The sequence below is a fragment of the Cyprinodon tularosa genome, unplaced genomic scaffold (assembly GCF_016077235.1).
Source record: "Cyprinodon tularosa strain WSP-4 unplaced genomic scaffold, ASM1607723v1 ctg96, whole genome shotgun sequence".
NCBI classification, from domain to species: Eukaryota; Metazoa; Chordata; class Actinopteri; order Cyprinodontiformes; family Cyprinodontidae; genus Cyprinodon; species Cyprinodon tularosa.
In genome coordinates, this window is record NW_024039740.1 from 1,063,237 (window position 1) to 1,082,387 (window position 19,151).

General features: G+C 35.0%; 1 protein-coding gene across 1 annotated transcript in view; it reads right to left on the reverse strand.

Annotated features, from left to right (window-relative positions):
- lrp1bb (low density lipoprotein receptor-related protein 1Bb) overlaps positions 1-19,151 on the reverse strand; it is a 395,850-nt gene that overhangs the window by 161,079 nt on the left and 215,620 nt on the right. Inside the window, exons 19-25 of the mRNA XM_038275471.1 lie at positions 18,082-18,162; positions 17,805-17,975; positions 16,407-16,589; positions 14,242-14,442; positions 11,516-11,761; positions 2,972-3,169; positions 880-1,084 (exon numbers count right to left, since the gene is read on the reverse strand). Of these exons, the coding sequence (XP_038131399.1) occupies positions 880-1,084; positions 2,972-3,169; positions 11,516-11,761; positions 14,242-14,442; positions 16,407-16,589; positions 17,805-17,975; positions 18,082-18,162 (1,285 nt within the window). The remainder of the gene's footprint in view (positions 1-879; positions 1,085-2,971; positions 3,170-11,515; positions 11,762-14,241; positions 14,443-16,406; positions 16,590-17,804; positions 17,976-18,081; positions 18,163-19,151) is intronic.

Below are 19,151 nucleotides of genomic sequence, written 5' to 3' on the forward strand. Positions count from 1 at the left end.
AAATAAATTGAATTGAATTTTAATACATGTGTGTTACAATATAATCCATTTAAGTTGCTTTTACTCAACACGGATATGGAGGTGGATTTGAGTTCATGGAAGGATGAAGAAAGCTATATATAGAGAAAATAGGAATAAGAAAAGGCAGAAATTCTCCTTCCCAGAGGACAACTACCCTAAACATACAGCCAAGCTACAGTAGTAAATAATTATTACTATAAAAACATTGACATATGTGAGAATGGCTCTGTCAAAGTCCGGGCATATGTTATATTGAGAATGTGTAACTGGAATTCCATTAAAAGGGATTCCTAGACGTATTGATCCAGGAACTATGAATATAAATGCATGAAAATAAAATGTATTGCCTACTCTCTACTTCACAGATATGCCCCCTGTTTAGATTTATCATATAAAGTTGATCAAATATATTAAAATTTGTTGATGGAATGTCACAGAATATAAATATTTCTAAAGGATATAGATTTTTAAAACTGGAGTATTTACAGCATGCCTTTCAAAATGTGCTTTTAAACTTGTTTTTAAAACATAATTGATAAGAAAAAAAATAGTTTAAATGCTGGACTGGCATCCTGTTTCCTTCTCTGACCTAATTCCAAAACAAAAATTGTTTTCCTGTAGCATACCATGTTTTTTAGAGCATATACTTACCATGATTAAAGGGTACAATTATTCAAAGTGGAACATTATGGAAAAGTGATATTACATGTAGTCAGTTTCATTTAGCATATAGCCTGCTGACAACAATGATAATACAATGATAATACATTTCTTGCTTTTAGACACAATAAGAATATATATATATATATATATATATATATATATATATATATATAGACACTTAAAATAAAACCTTACCCCTGTCCTGGATCGAGAGCAATGGCTCGCGGATGCTCCATTCCTCCTGCGATCAGTGTGGTGCGCATTTGTCCATTCAGTTTGGCCACCTCGATTTGGTCCAAATTGCTGTCAATCCAGTAGAGTTTCCCAGTAATCCAGTCCACAGCCAGACCCTCAGGGGTGGCCAGCCCATGCTGAACAACCACCTCAATACCTGACACTCCTTAAAAGATATTGACAAAACAATAACTTAACTGTACGGTGGTTAGTTTTAGTAAATTGATATAATACAGGATGCTGCAGGTTAAAGTGGCAAAAGGGGAAAATATACCCGGCACTTTACCACTTTCTCTTTAATGAGTGGGATAGACATCTAGGAGGCTAATTAACGATTCAGAATATCACTCAACAGAGGGACCAAAACATAAAAATATGATCAGATTCAAGCTCTTTTGGAAGAATAGAAAAAGTACATCAAAAGAAGAATTTCAGTCCAATAAGGTTTTTCAGTCTTCTTAACAGTGATAAAGAAAAATACTGAGAGCGTCCTTTTCTTGAGCTAAGATTTTTAAGAAAAGTTTTTTTTCTTCTTTTTTTTTTACTACATAACAATAACCAGAATAAATACGAAAATAAATAATGTCGAAATGTAAAATTTAAAGGACAGAAAATCAATCTAAAAATAAAGGAGCTGTTCCCTTGACTTTAATGTAATTGACAACTAAAGCTGTTTGTCAACATTGCCAAAACAGTACATGATGATGAGAACTATTTTTTTCAGTTTGGAAAGGCCTATTTAGCGTTTTCTAACATTTTTGGAGTCAAGAATAAAATAAAAAAAACAGTAAAAAAAAGCAAATAGTGGGAATCTTTATCAACAAGTTGAGAAAACATGGAGCTGTTGTCCAAGGAGTATCAGGTCTTGTTGAAAACTCATGTTGAAAACTCATTTCTGAGTAATAAATAAAATAAAAGACCTGTAAGGTCTGTAATGCATTAATCATTTCAATAAAGTTTAATTTAATTCAACTGAATTGAATTTGAAGAGCTGAATAAGTTTTGACTGAAGCCATTCTGTTGTTGTTTAACAGTCTTCTAAAGAGGACGCTTACAACCTTCCGTAATGTCCTTTAAAAAACTAGTTGTAAAATCATACACAGAGGAGGAGTTTCCTGAACTGAACAAGCCTTCTCTATTAGCTTGCTAAGCTTTTTTAAGTAATTTGCTCTGAATGGACTATCCCTACAGATGATGGCGGGAAAAAAAAGACATAGAAAACATGCAGCATTTTGCTGCAAATACTGTAGGACCAGAAGTGTCCTCAAAAAGTACAGTCTGCCCTGTCCCCTCTGATACACGGCTTCATAGCTGCAACTGCAGTCAAGTCTGTTGTCCAGAACACCAAATTATTTATACCCCTCCACCTGTTCCCCCAAGGTAATAAAAACATACAACTTGCTCCTGTTTCTTTTGAAATATACAATTATCTCCCTTGTTTTCTTCACATTCTTTCTACACCATGCCACACAGGCATCACATCTGAAAGGATAAAGAAAATTAATTAATAAAGGCTTTGTGGTAGCCTGGTGGAAGTATGGATTAAAATTGGACAGGTATGCTGTACAGTGTCCTTAAAAAGGCCGTTCATGGTCTAAACTCCTAGAATTAAACTAAGTAAACGTAATAAAAGGTTGTATTAAATTCCTAAAGATGAATTATGAAAATCTTAAAACGCTTAATGGAAGCTGTTGCTCAAACAGAATTAAATTATTGAAAATTTTGGGGGTAAAAAAACTCCTTTTTTATTTACTCATCTTATGTTTAGAATTTGCTTAATAATCTGAGACCTGTAAGTGTGACAAAAAAGGGCCAAAAAATAAGTAAATGAGCAAAAAGCATCTCCTTGTATGTGTAGAACATTTCAAATTAAACATCTCTCACGTTGTTTTGAATTTCCGTTGCAGTGATTTGATATATTTCTTCCAAGAAAATAATATATCAAAACCTGCACTTCAAAATTTAATACCTCAAAGCACTGCTGCCTTCAAGCATATAACACATTTCTATGTGCACGTGTGTGTTGGCATGTGCTCCAGTGCTGCATGTATACCTCCAGTCTCAGACAGCCTTCCTCTGTAGATCTTATCTTCCACCACATCTGTCCAGTAAAGCAGGCTACGGTTAAAGTGGAAGTCTAAAGCAATTGTATTCCTCAGGCCCGGCACCAGCAGACTGTAGTCTCGCTTGTGAAGGTCTATTCGTCTTATCTCGTGTCGGATTGAGAAAATGATGAAAGCTTCAAAAGGATCTAGTCAAGGAGAGACACACAGAAAACAAGCACCGCTATTTCTTGCTTCTTTTTTTTTCAAAGATACAGTATGAAACATCAGGTGCTGACACAAAAGTCTTAGGGCTAGATAACAATTTCCCTGTGCCTCTTGAACACATCATGACATGATGCAGTAGACATGTGCAGTTCTTGCTGTGTAGAGAGGAATTCAGGTTTAGGTTAGTCCTACACATACAAAAACAGCGTAGAACCTTGTAAAGGTTTAAATTGCATTCAAATCTTACAAGATGTGTATAAATCAGTATTTATTTCAGCATAAAATTAAGTAGAAGAAAACAATTTTTAAGGGTTACACTTTTTTTAATGATTGCAGAGAAAAGTACATAGATGTGTCATGCCAGTCTGATGTACCCCTTTGTATGTACATGTCAACAAGGTGACTTAGACCATTTTCTTAATCATGCAGGAAAATCACTGCCTTTTTTCCAAAATGAAATATATTTTAAATCCTGTTGCAGTGGAATAGCTAACAGAGTGATGTGTTTTATTTCTAAAGAGCTTGTTTTGGATTAACAAACATGAAACTTTGCAAATTAGAGATTTCATAATTTTGAGGATCAACTGTACGGTTAAAAGAAATGAACAGTATATTAGTATTATAATTTTAAGAACAAAATGATACATAAACTGCATAGTTTGGGAATAAAATTAATATCAAAACATCCTCTACAAGTTTTGGTATCTCTGCTGTTACCATTTAATACATTCTCACTCCCAGCTCATCAAATATTGACACTTGGTCAAAGACTCCGGTGTGTCATATACTGATTTGATGGAGACACCCAGGCAGGTTGCAGACATTGTATCACATCACACACATGTGACAAGCAATGAATATTTGTGCCTTAAAATTTACTGCTAGTAGCTCTAGGAGCGTATTGTATCATGTAAACTTTTTTTAGTTCAGCTTGAGGGTGAGTGTGAGGGATGGGTTAATGTTAACTTTTCAGTTTGCAGTTCATAAAATTTTTTTAGAAAGTTCCTGCTACAACCTGTCATCCCCCTGGCAAATCAGATGGGGCTTGACCAGGCATCAATTTTTGACAAGTTGGGAGTGAGACTGCATCTCACTATTTTCTATAATTCCCTATTTTGACAAACAAAAAATGCAGTTATGGAAAAACATGTCAAGTGGAATTCTATTTTTAGTCTGCCTTTTCACCTTTTATCTCGTGAGAGTGAAGCCAATAGTTAAAGTCGCAGGCATGTTTAGAATAGTCTAAATGTTAAAGCTATAGAGGACAATCATTTCTGGATGGATCATCTAAATAAATGGTCCTCCTAATTGTCAATCATTCTGGTGATATGAAATGGCCGAGGGTTGTAAGAGAAAAAGTGTCTGCGAAGTGTATGAGAAGGAAAGAAAGGCCTCAGAAGAGGCGGATATATCCTGCAATGCTTCCTGCCAAATGCGGAGAGCTCTCCATTCAAAGCATCATGGGATTTGCTGTCACAGCGGCCCGCTGTCGCAGTAGGCAGCCGCAACCCCACAGCAGCAACTAATATCAAAGATGGTACACACAGTAGACCAACGGGTAGGTGATCTTCTGTCCAAATGGTAAGTTAACTGAGTTCCCTTTTAAGTCCTGTATATATACCCTGCTCTATATAGTGATTGAAGGATTTAAGAGTTAGGGCAGGTGTTCGGACACAGTAAGCTTGTATGAGCACAAGGAGAAAAGGGCTCGAGCATGCTCTCACATGTGCATTTTTAAAGTAACTTTAATGTTTGAGATTTTTCTTTACCTTGCTTGGAGGCAAGCTAAACCTTGGCTCTCTCTAGGCTTTGTTTTAAAGTTGTAGTGCTTTTTAAATTGTCCTCGTTGGGGCTTTTTTCCAATTTATGTAAGGAGCTAGTTTCCAGTAGGTTAATACAAATCTACCATACTTGAATGCATGGGCGTAGGTTTGCATAGGGACCATAGGGACATGTCCCTACCAACATTTTGAACCGACCTAATTGTCCCGACCAATAATTGGATGTGAGCAACATGTTTATAATTTACAGCAGTAGTTGTTGCAGCAGTGGCTTCTTTTCCTCTCGCAGCTCCTCAGCCTGGTCTCTCCTGTCCCTTTCATGTAGCAACGCATGGAACTGTGCTGCGCTGTTTAACTCTACTCTCATTGGTTGTTCTGCCTTAGGTTCCGCCTTCTCTCTTTCTGATTGGCTGTTTTCTAGTCCGCGTGTGCTTGGAGCACAACATTGAACATTTATTCACACTAGAATGCAGCGGTTACTACAATTAATATTAGGCTACAAAACTAGTCCCAATAAAAAAAAATGAATATCATATACACTAAAAAAAAACAACTTTTTTTTTTCTTTTATAAAACGAAATATTCTGAGTCAGCCAGGAGTTCTGAAGACTGCTGGAAAAATGGGCAAATAAAGGCTGTAAGCCATCAACATTTCTGATTCTTAGCCACAGCCAATTAAGAAAGAAAATGTGAGGGTTTCCTTTTTACCGATATTAAGTTGATATTACTGTTTTCATTTTTTTGTTTTTATTTTTACAATTTTGAAATAATAACTGATCTAAGTGGGTTGCTCTGTGGGGAAAGGCACATTTTACATTTATATTACTGTATGTTTTAAAGTCTCTATACTCCAGTTAATGATGAATCACTTACTAAACTAGTTGACGATTATTGAAATAATCAATTAATATGATTCATTTTTTTCAGCCCCAGATGAAATACATGATATTTGCTACACAGAGTACCTACAGCCCATATGTTCAACTTTTATAGTGAAGTTAATATTTTAATGAATTTATTATCTTGCTTGATACAGAGAGAGAATAGTAGGTACAAATATTAGAGTGGGGTTTAACTCTGCACAATTCTATATCTTCAGAAGAAAATCCTGTATTTACCTTCTTTCTTAGTCGTTCAAATGAAACCGTTTTCAAAGTGGAAAACAGTCCTAATTCCACATTCATCAGAGCTGGTGATACTTCAAACATTAATAAACAGCATCTAATGATAATAATAATAATTTTTATTAATGGAGGAAAATGTTGCTTTTCTCTTTTAACAATGAATTCCTCTTATCAGTACGGATGCTCACATCGAGCATAAAAAAGGGCATGCATATTGCATAGCACCAATGACACCAGACCAATAGTGTCCCTACCAAAGTTCAAATCAAACCTACGCCCTTGCGTGAATAACATTGTTTTGTCTTTCTCAGAGCGCCTTAGACAAACAAACTTCTCTGTGACACAGGAAAACAGAAAGTCTTGAATAACCAATTTAAAATTTCTAGGCACTCCTCATTTAATGTCTAATGAAGAAAAATCAATCAAAAACATTTAAACTGCATGGGCTACTTTTATTTTTAAAGAAATGGTTTGGGGGTACCAATAATTAGTACACCTGGGTTTCTCATAACTGAGTAGATAAAATTCAATAAAAGTTTAGATTTTTCTCTAACAGAATCAAGTTTATGCTACTTATGCTAGTATATGTTTACTATTCTTTTTTTAAACATCTTAACCAGGGGTTCCAATGCATGTGATAGACACTGTACATGGCATTTACTAATTTATAGATAATATTTAATAATCTTACATTGTAGATTGGTTGTTATATTCCTCAAATTACCCAAAACAGTTAAATAAAATGTTAAAGAAAACATTTTCACTATGAATTATTCTATCATGAATGGTCATGGTTGTGGTTAATATTTTCTGCATAATGGTATTTGTAGTTGGCCAGAGCTGTTTGTTCTTTCTAACACTGGCACTGTTTTCAGTTTAACAGTTTCTTTTTTAAAACACTAGTAAGGTATCAGCCAATAAATATACTGTAAACAACAGTGTTTTGGAAAAGCCTAATTTCATTTAAAGTGACCCCAAACAATGAATTAACAAATTAATCTCAGTTTAAACAATTTCCTGTTCACCTGATTTCCAATAAATCCCTGACTTCACTTGATCCCTGACCTCAAACTTACAAGGAGGTATAATGACAGCAGTCCTCTAAAAAAACAGGAGATACTGACTTATTAGTTGGATGCAGTGACAGATTTCAACCATGGTTGTCAGCAAAGATATTCTATACCTTTTTCTCATAGGGGAAGCGATCACACTCCAGAGCAGAAGGTGGCGGTAGTTGCGCTTTGCTTTATGTAGTTTTGTTTTTCTTAATGTAGTTGCGCTTTGCTTTATGTAGTTGTGATTTCCTTAATGTAGTTGCGCTTTTAGATTTGTAGTTGCAGTTTGCACTTCAGGGCCACCGTACTAAACTTTGTGTAGCACTATATAATTTTTTTTCCTTTAATATGTCGGTTCTAAGTCAGCCATTGGCTTAGCTTTAACAACAGATCAGCCTGACTGTTTGGTTAAGAAAACTCAATTGACACAGTATGGCAAAATAAAGCAGAGACAGAAGAAGCCTATAATTGTACCTTATATATTTTACAACTTCAGTTTTAACATATTATTTATAAACTTAAATTTTTACATCTAACGCAAGTGTCTCCTGATTATCATTACATAACTGTCTCTTAGTGATCATTAAAAAATGTACACACATTTCTCTAGTACTCTTTATCTTGTCCTGTTTTTATTTGTTGATGTTGCTTTTTTACATGCTTGGTCTTATTAAGTCACCATTTTTAATTCCCATACATATATATAGCTCTACTATGGTCTGCTTAATAAAAATCCCAATAGTAGCTATATCCCAAGTAGATAGTTGGAAAGTGCCCAAGTACAATTTTGCTAAAGGCACCAGCTTTGGACAAGCTCTGCTAACATCAATTATATGAGTTTACATTTGTTGTTGAGAAGCATTGATAAAGTAGGCATTTCTAGTTTCTTGAAAAAAAAAGAAGAATTTATCTCTGATGATCACGCTTATTGATCATTTTTTCCTGTGTAACAGAGCAGTTTGGAACTGCAGTAACCACCTCCCATTTATAGGACTGCTGTAAATTAAAAAGCAGATCTTTTTTTTCTTTCTTTTTTTTATCTCTCTTCGCCAACATTTTTCTTTTCATTCTATTCATTTCCAATCAGGTGGCTGAAGTCGAAGAAATAGTTTTAAACTTATCAGAGGTTTAAACTACCATGTGGTGTGCATTAATATTTATCAATTTCAGCCAAACCCATTTGCTGTAAAACATTTAATGAATGAAGATATGAAAATAACAAATTCCCAAAGAGGTAGATACATTTGTATGTCAGATCGTTTGACGAATACCTCTTGGGTTTCAGAGAAGTAGCTAAATCTTACAGCAAGTAAACTATGGAAGCAAATCGTTGCCATATTTCAAATGAAATTTTAAGAATGTGGCTGCATAGTTTGACTAATAAATTAAATTAGTAATCAATAATCCTGTTTGCATTTTCATTTCCTTCTTTAACACTGCACATCATTTTACTTAATTAAAATGAAAAAGAAATTTGAGATTTATTTTTCAAAATGTACCCCAGCAAATACATACCAAAATTCAATTTAAAAATTTAAAATTTAAACAGCACTTTGCTGGCAGACCACAAAAACAAAAAAACAATGTCTGCTCTGTTTTCTCTCTTAATTATGGCATAAAATGTGCAGTCTTAAAGAAAAAAAATGAAAATGCAAACAGGATGATTGATTACTACTTTTATTTATGAGTCAAGTAATGCAGCCACATTCTTAAAATGAAAAGGCATTTCTGGAAATGCTTTTTCATTTTCAAATTTTACATTTCAAATCAAATTTTGTTATTTACTGGGGTACATTTTGAAAAAGAAATCTCAAATGTCTTTTTCATTTTAATTAAGTAAAAGGATGAGAAGTGTTAAAGAAGAAAATGAAAATGCAAACAGGATTATTGTTTACTAATTTCATTTATGAGTTAAACAATACAGCAACATTTTTTAAATGAAAAAGCATTTCTGAAATGCTTTTTCATTTGAAATATGCAGAGATGGGAAGTAACGAAGTACAAATATTTCGTTACTGTACTCAAGTAGATTTTTCTGATATTTTTACTTTACTTTACTACTTATTTTTATGGCGACTTTTTACTTCTACTCCTTACATTTTTACACAAATATCTGTACTTTCTACTCCTTACATTTTAAAAAATTGTCTCGTTACTTTAGTTTTGAATCATTTCAATGGAGTTACCGTTATTATTTTTCACGTCATCAATACCAAATTCAATCTAATTGGATGGGAATCTACGTTGCATTTGACGCACCGCTACAAGATGAATCGACAGATTCGGCGGTATTCATTGGCGGCAAATCATTGCAGCTTGGTGGCGGTGGCGTTAGCATAGTAGCATGGACGACGAGATGATTGAAAATGAACACAACGGAGATCTAGTCCTATTGGCAGACATCCATTTAAAATGTAGGCAACGGCATGAAAAAAGTGGTTTCTACTTTTACTTTTATACTTTAAGTAAATTTACAAGCCTGTACTTTGTTACTTTTACTTGAGTAAAGAAGTTTAATCAGTACTTCCACTTTTACCAGAGTATTTTTTAACACAAGTATCTGTAATTTTACTCAAGTATGGAAAGTGAGTACTTTTGCCATCTCTGGAAATATGGTATCGATTTGCTTCCATAGTAAACATTGTCTGCATATTTTTCCTGATATGGCCTGTCCTACAGTAATTTGTTTCAATCACAAAGTACATCAACGTTCAGTGAAGATTTGTAAACCACAACTACTCATACACTCACTACAACATATTTTCATAGAAACTTTCTGAAAATTCTGATCTCAACAACATTTAAAGGGAACAAAGCTGTTGACACACAAATGCAATGAAAGAAGCATCTCTACCTCAGACATATGCCCCAGTTAGCAAACCAGCAAAAATGCTTTCAGAGAAAAGATTTGTACAAACAAATATTCTGTCACAGAGACGTGACAAGCAGAGAAAGAACATGTGTGCCTGGGAATGGACTATGAATCTAACAACTCCTTCAGAATTAAATTGGGATATTGGTTGCATGCATGTTGCAAAGACTGATTTATGATTAACAAGCAGCTACCCAATCAGCTCCAAACTAAAATTGCGTATTATTAACTAATGTATGATTAGAGCTGCAACTGCCATCCATCCTAGAGTGCAAGAGAGAAACAAATCATCAAAACAAGGTCCATAAATAAGAATGTGACAAGCCAACAGAATATGCGTCACTATTGTGTTTCAAGTGCTTCCAAGCAGTCTCATCAAATGGATTATCCAGGAACAGCAATCAGTGGAGCAGATCCTGAATTTTTAAAGTGAAGCTTTCATGACATACCGTCTGTGATTTGGTAAATAAAAATTTTTAAAATAAAATCTTCAAAGATACACAGAAAAATCAGCCCTTGACCAGATTAAGTTCACATTAGTACCTAACCTACCAGTAGAAAACTGAGAAAAAAAAAATAATTATTTTCACTCAGTGAAATCAGAATAAGGACACACCACCAAGTCATGGTGAAGACAAAAATCTTCGGTATGAAAGTTTTTACTGTGAGGCGAAGCTTTTTAGTACCTGTTGTCAATGAAATGAAGGAAAATAAATCACAAAAAGTCTTTTGAGCTTAGTCACGCTACACTCACATTGCCGGTCTCTCCTAGATGTTTATCTTTATTAGAACTTAATAGACAGAGAGTCATGTTGTCTAACCTAATTGAGCACTACCCATTACAGCTATTAAGGCAATGCTGTTTTAAAGTAAACTTGGCTAGCCAAAATAATAGAGCGGCATGAGATTTAACCAGCTAATTGCATTGTTATCCCAGAAAGGCAGAGGTGAGTCAAGAAGCATTAATTTTTGCATGATTAGCACATTTATTTATAAACTTCAGATTGGGTCAGTGTTTAATAGATTGTTTTTACTTAGATCCACCAACACAGTTTCCATCTGTTGTTGTTTTCAGTTTTAAAGCAACCTAATGTTTTGCTGACTCTGAATCTAAATATATGCCATTACTTTTGACTGATTTAGGCTTTTTTCTTTGGTTTTATAAATATCTAAATGTTCACATGTACAAAACGTAGATTAAATTAATTATTGTTTCAAAGCAGTAGTCCAGCTTTAGAGGGATTGCTTTGCCACACTCATGCTAGGTTGCCCTTTACCCCTTTCTAGGCAGGTCAAAGCTTAACAAAATAATGAATAAAAGAAAATTAACCACTAATCTTAGACCTTTTTTAGACAAAGTCACTGCATTACATAAAACCCTAAAAGGAAAGATTATAGATGTCTCTATTCAAAAAGTATCATTCAGATTTAACCACACAACAACATTACAGTCAGCAACATCATAAATCAAACATTCAAAGCAAGCCTCTGTTACCTGTGCTGTGACAGCTGTCTCCGTCGGCGTCAAGTATCCATCCGGGATAACACGAACACTTCACTGTGGTCTTGTACTGCTCACACACCTGGCTGCACTTCAGGTGACGGCTGCAGTAGTCCACTGCCTCGCACGTCTTGTTGCTTGAGTCCAGGTGAAGTCCTGGGGGACAGGAACACACAACTCCTTTCCCTGGTGCCACTGTGCACTGGTGACTGCAACCCCCTCTGGCTATAAGACACATGTCTGTGGAAAAGAGACAGGTAGGCAGTTCTTGGACAAAATGCCTCTGACAAAATTGAAACAGAACTCCATTGGTTTCAGATGGGCCTAGTCAATTTTAGGACTTAAATCCAGTTGGTGTGCTGTGAAAGGCCAAAATAAGTAGTTATTTGAGCTCAAAAAGCATCCAATAAGGATAGATTTAAGCAGTTTTGTAAAGTTGAGCAAAAACCCTCCCAACTGCCAGGTTTTGAAAATCCATAAAGCAGTTGCTGCCAAGAATGACAAAGTTTGGAGGATAATTGCTTTTTTTTTTTTTTCAAATAAGACAATTTTTGGGGGCTGAGCTTTTTTTCCCCTTGGTAAAGGACAACATTTAATTTGTTATGTTTGCTCAGATTATCTCTGTCTGATATTACATTTTTTGATAAAATACTGTAAGACACAAACCTAAAAAAAAGTTCTGTAAGAGGAAAATATTGTTTCACAGCTCCACATTCGAGTCTATTAGACACCCATATTTTATTCAGCAATTTAAAGAACTCAAAGCTAGTTAAAGAAGACCATTCAACAAACAAAAATTAGAAAAAAGGTGATATGGCCTCTTTCTACACCTTGATGAAGAATGTATTTTAAGATGACCTCTTTTATCATTGAGAACAATTATATTTGTTCTCATGTTTGTCACCACATGGTGTGAATCATACTGAACTGGTCTAAATCAAGCAGACCCTTGAGGTTCCATTGAGCATAAACTAATCGTCTAAGATGAGCCAGCAGCCCACTTTTTGAGTCACAATAGCACTTCAGGGTCCCGCAGGAGCCTACTGAGGATTGGTTAGCGATGCTCTAGAAAATGAACCTCGATCGGTACACTGCTCACTTTAACAGATTAAATTGCCACTGATAGTCACATGAGGGCCCTTTTTTGATCTCTCAGAATACTTTTAGTTACATTTGCCATTACGAGGAAGGAAGATGCTCTTTATTTTTCTGCCTTGGCTCTCTAAAACAACAAATGCTGGTAACCTGTCGTGCAGCAAGCTATTGTGCGTGCAAGGGGAGATTTAAAAACAGTCTGCTGGGACAAGGTTAGCATTCTGATTATTTCTTGAAAAATACCACAATGGAAATTCTAAAAATATATTGTACATGTTACATATTCTCCACCTGGAAAATCAAAATATGCCTTCTGCTTTTATTAGCAGTGTTCATTTTAATTTGATCAATGCACTAGCATAGATATAATTTTCACCATGAGTGTTTCTTTCTATATATTGCTTTGTAAAGATTTTTTTTTTTTTTTTTCAAAAAGGTAAATGCTTTCAGATTTTAAAAACAGAAAGCACCATTTTCATTTTAGGTAACTGTATGTGTTTAGGGTTTTAAGTCGATGAGGTAAAGGTAAACTGTTTGGTCTCTATACAAAACAGCATGCATGGAGGAAAATTAACATAAAATATATTCCTTTAGACAAACAACCCCAATGGTGGCAGCATCATACTGGGGGGGATACTTTCCTCCAGTCTAGAGCTAAAGTTCATAGACTTCATCTGTCCAATCTTACAGAGGTTGAAGTATTTTGAAAAGGGTAATAAAACAAAAATGGCCTTAGAAATCGAAAACTGCTAAAAGACAAACCTCAAAAGACTTGCTGCTTATATTTAAGCAAAGGGTAATTATATAAAGCAGAGTTCATGGTGGATGAATACAGATTTACAGACGTTTTGTCAAAAAAAGAAACTCTGTAACGTTTAGCCACTAGGAGCGATAGAGAAGTAACTTCCAGGTTAAGCGCTCCTGAAAGCAACGGGCAGCACTCCTCTGTCGGTTGTACTGCCTTAAACAACATTATGGTAATTTACACGTTTAAGGGAAGCTCTGACTGCCTCAAAATGGCACTCAGGGTCATATGAGCCATTTAGGAATGAATCCAATTACATATCGGAATCTTTAATTATTGCCCTTTGAGACTTAAACAAAGGAAACCTCCCTTATAAACTCCATAAATATAGATAGTATTCACATTTGTTTTACCTAGTTTCTAATCTAAACCTAAAGAATAGAACTTTTAAAGAACAGATAATGTTAGTTTTTTTTTTTTTTTTTTAAACAAAAGAAACCTTTCTATATTAGTTCCAATCTGTATTTAAAATATGATTTTTTTGTCTTTCGCACACTCCAAAAAACAGTCAGGGTGAAGTGGTTACTTCACCTGGCCTCTGTTTACTTGCCAACAGAGCTGAGCCCATCAGGCACCTTTGGAATGAACTATAAATCTGCCTGATTTAACAGCAAACAATAAAAAAAATCCTTTGTGAAAGCTTCCCCAGAACAGTGATGGATGTTACAAAGCCAACATATTGGAGATGGTGGAAAGATGTTTTCAGTAATCGCCTGAAATCTTTACAATTTCTGATACTTAACAAATTGACTACTGATGCATATAATTTACCTGACAGGCAAAAAAAGATGCAAAACAATGAGACAAGAAAGCAAATTACCACAGATGGGTCCTTCATCCGAGCGGTCAGCACAGTCGACTTTGCCATTGCAGATCTTATCAGGAGTCAGGCATACGGAGCTGTCGTTCGCACAAGGGTATTTTGGAGGCTTGCAGACAGATAATTCACATGACTCTTCATCAGAACGGTCCTCACAGTCAATGTCTCCATCACACACCCAACTCTTTGTGATGCATTTGCCTGTAAAGCACAAAAGGTTAAGTTTGACAGATGAAAGAAGCGTCTGAGAGTTAATGTCTGTTCAAACTTCAACTTCCAAAGTAGATATTAAACTATCTAAACTTCTTTAAGAGCTCAGCCCTGTACTTTGCCTAAAATAAAACTAATATCTATGGGATTTTATTTATTTATTTTTATTTTTTTGTTGAAAACTGTTCAACATTTTAGATTCTCTTTGTAAAAATGTTCACAAAGAAAATGCATGTTCATTTTGCCACTGGAATAAATGTTCCTATTCCTTAACAGCTTAAAAAATATTTTAACAAAGAACATCAAGAAGAAAAAAATGCCAAGTTTTCTTTTTCTTAAAATAAAAAAAATTATTTATTTATTTATTTTTTTCATTTTGTCAGTGAAGGATTTCATCTGGTGGGGGACAACAGCACCAGTGCAGAGAAGACTGACACATTGGGTCCAGAGTAATTAATAATTGTGTGGTCTAATCAACCTGTCACCATGCAGCATGAAGTCCATTCTTGTTAAACTGTCTTGGGAGAAACAGCAAAAGAGAAAGGGCAAAATGAAAGTAACCCAATCAATTTCTTACCTTCTTCTTTCAACTACTGGATAAAAAGACACAGGTTTGGATAGATAGCTAACTATGCCTGAATGAAAGGTTGTTTAACAACAGTATATTGTATTGCACAGCTGTTCCTAGAGACATCAGCTATCTCTTACGGATTTTTCAATGGATTAAATAAATATGAAATAATGTTTCAGAAAAAAAGATGAAAACACATTTTTTTGTCCTTTGTGAAAAGCTGAGAGGAGAGAAACAAATTCTTTATTTCTCAAATGAAATTTTTAATTTTTATCTGAGAAAAAGATTATATTTTCATTTTGATGATTAAACACCTTTGGGGAAAAAAGGAATGAATGTTTAAAAATTTTAAGGTAAGACTAAAATGATCATTATTATACAGTTTTTATTATTTTTTATTTATTTTTTTGGGGGGGGGGTTGCCCACAGCATTTACAGTATATCTTCAGTCTAAGGATATTATCGGTTATGTTTAATTAAAATACACAGTTTTACATTCACATATATACCAATATGCTTAGCTAAATTGCTTTTGTGTTGTTTATCAGTAGTCCTGTTCCAGTGTTTTTCTGCTTGGAACACAGAGGGAGTTATTGCTGCCATTAACTTTGTTTACTTTCGAGTTTCTTTCCGAGTGAAAGCAGTCCTGCCTTAATACTTTTGTGTTTAGTAAGGTCTCATTCCCTGACAGAGAAATTAATACAACCAGTGCAGCTATGATTTTATTTTCTGTTTTTGCTCTACTTTCCCATAAAAAATACTCCTTTAAGGGAGTTTTTTTTTTTTTTTTTCAATCTGACCTCTTAACTCTCAGCTGGTTGGGCAGATAGCCATTCATATTGAGCACGGTTCTGCTGGAGGCTACTTCCTGTCATAGCGTAGTGGTTTCGCTCCAATGTGGCCTTGTGTTTGCACATAAAAGGGGTGGAAGCCCTGACTCCATCAAGTCAACACCTTAACAGAGTCACATGGGATTCTTTTGATGGAACAGTTAATAGCATTTGGTATTAAATGATAAAAAAGGACTGAACTTTACAACATTTTTAATTGAGTTGAACTGTATGTGATTGAAAGTTAATTTTAAACATATGACTACCTCGACAGGATTGATTTGAATTTCATTTGGACCAAACCAAACTCTACAATGAAGATAAATTGGACCAGTTTGCAAAAAGATAACATTTTAATTTTGATTTATATTGTTAGTAAACTTATTTGAATGAAATTATTTATTTCTAAGAATGCTTATACGAGGAATTAGAATGATAAGAATACTATTTAATTACCTTTAAGATTATAATAAATCAATTACTACCCAACATAAAGGCTTGTCTGTGTGTTTCCATTTTTGTTTGCTTTTAACTTCTGAGAAGCCATGGATCACCTGTATCTTTGCAGGTAAACTTGGCCTTAGGGTCACACATCCTTTTGGTGCCCTCACAGTCTTTCTCATCACTTCCATCCTCGCAGTCCTTGTCTCCATCACATCTCCAGCGTTCAGGGATGCAGGTCCCATCCTCAACACAGTGGAATTCATCCCCGCTGCATTCAATCACAGATGGGAGTACTGGAACAAAAGTTATCCAAACGTTAATATCTCACAGTTCCACACTGCAACCTCACAAAATCGAAATATGATAATTGCTGTTTTGTTTTTTGCTACATAATATTTCAAGAGCTACCTTATGCCAAAACATTTAGCTTCTAGTAGGTTGTTTAGTTCCACTTTTTTAAAAAGTCCCTATTGTGTTTAATGGTGGGTTACTAGGTCAGCAGTGAATGATATATTGTAATATAAAAACACTTGGATCATTTTTCTTTTTAATACTCTGACTTTCATGACAGGTTCCTACAGAATATTACCTTTTTTAGTGCATTTTTTTCATATATAAGATCACAACTGCATCAAAAGTTAATGATGTGAGATATCTTTTACCCCATTAATATGAACCGAAAAACCTGTTTTAACCTGGGAACAATTTAGTAGCAGTGGGAACAGCATACTGACTTGATCTACACGGGTCAAACAACTCGGGTAAAATCGCCTTGGCTTTGATCGACATGCTGTGGGAGCACCAGACCCGGGTGGACCCACTAAATTACGTGACACCATTGAACACAACGTACGGACTTCAACACAACACACCAGTTGTGTTTGATCTACAGTAATAAGCTGAAACAACTCTGTTTGCATTCAATAAACATGATGAAGCGCTGGTAAGAGAGATTCGGAGGGACAAAAGTGCGAAACAACAAAACTACAGTTAATAACCCTGGCTTCCTTACATGCTTCTCATGACTGTTAACTTTCCTGATTTCTGTCGCACTAGTGACATCATCAATGCTAACCCAGCATGATGGTGTGACCAGAAAGCTGTTGCAAGGGGAAAGAGGCCACACAGTCTTTCACTATGGTAAAAAAAAAAAAAAGTGTTTTTCCTTTTCTTCCCCCCTCTAAAACAACAAATAAACCGTTATGTCTTTCACCCCAATGAACAGAGACAGGGAGGATGGAGAGAGCTGCAGGTCACATCAGAATAGTGTGATGAATTATCTCCACATTCTAGTGACAAGTAACTGAGCTGTGATTTTTTTGTGGCTTTGTATTTACACCCTGTAATAATTAGATTACATAGTTCAGCTCCCATAAATAAAGGTCTGATCACAGCTGTCTTTCTACAGTCGGGAAAGAAAACAAACTACATTATTTCAAAACCAAATTTTCAAACAATTTTAGCACCATTTTATCATGTTTGTATCTGATGTAAAAAAACAAACTTACATGCAGGTCCACCTCTACAGGTTGTGTTCTCATCGCTTAAGTCACCACAGTCATTGTCACCATCACAAGCCCAGTCTGCAGGAATGCAGCGTCCACTGGTGCACTGAAACTGTGTGTTGGAACAGGTCTGCATGCATCCTATTTCATCACTGCCATCACCACAGTCATCATCTGTGTGCAAACACAATATTCACAAGGAATATAAAGGGTGATTTATTTACTACTAATGAATTTTCATGCTTGTTGATAAAAAAAGTGGTTGATTTTCTGTGCTCACCTGAATCACAGTGCCAATTGACACTGATGCATCGTCCATTTGAGCAGCTGAATTCAGTCAGAGGCTTGCATGTAGGGAATGCTTGGAAAAAAATATATAACAAAGAAAAAACAACACATTTATAAAATGGAGAGCAAATATAACATGTGTTACTAGCTGTAAAGAAAGTATTCCTCAAAGATATTTTATGTTCTGATCATTCTAGAAAATAAATATAATTTATCTACAAGTTCTGGCTTAATTTACAAACTGTATCTCATAATTTCAGTTTATCTAGAAGAATACTGTATTCCTTTAGACATGTTAATAGAGCAAACATTTGTTTGGAAGCTGTGGCATAACATTTGATACCCAATTAATATTTCATTACTGGTTTAAACCCCCTAAAATCAGCTTTAACAGCTACATGGACTAAACTCAGCATTAGATGAGCTTGATGAACCACAGCTTTTAGTTGGATGTTTCAATTGAGGAGTAAGGCGGTCTCTACCTGAGAGTGCTGAAAGGTTAAAAATCAACCAAAATATGCAGCTTAAAATAGGTTTGTATATTGAAAGGCAGACACCGGTCACTTAAGAATAAAATAATTAATCAAGCTCAGATCAGTACAGTGAAGAATGTTCTAACTTCTGCATTGGAGAAACAAACTAGGAATCACAGAACATAAATCACCTCATTTGGAAAATACACAGAGATTCATTAACAAACCAGGGCGATAGACTTTTAAAGACAAAAATATATGGAAATTGGACTGGGAAGGTAATGGATCGACAAAAGAGTTAAGGAACCAATTACTGAGCATAAAAAAATGAGAGGAAGTTTCTCTAAGTTTTATCTTTTAAACAGTACAGTGTATTTGAATCAGAAATGTGATCAGAACGACTCACATGTTAGCAATATCCAGTAATTACCCGAGTGTGTGGCTTGTAATTGTGCTGATTAAATTTAACAAATGCCATATTTCAAAATATATCCAAGTAAATGCCCTTTGGATCTCCATGTCCTGGATGGCTAATAATAATACGGTCCTTATTTTTTAGTCATCTTTTGTGTCTATTTCCTGCTGTTCA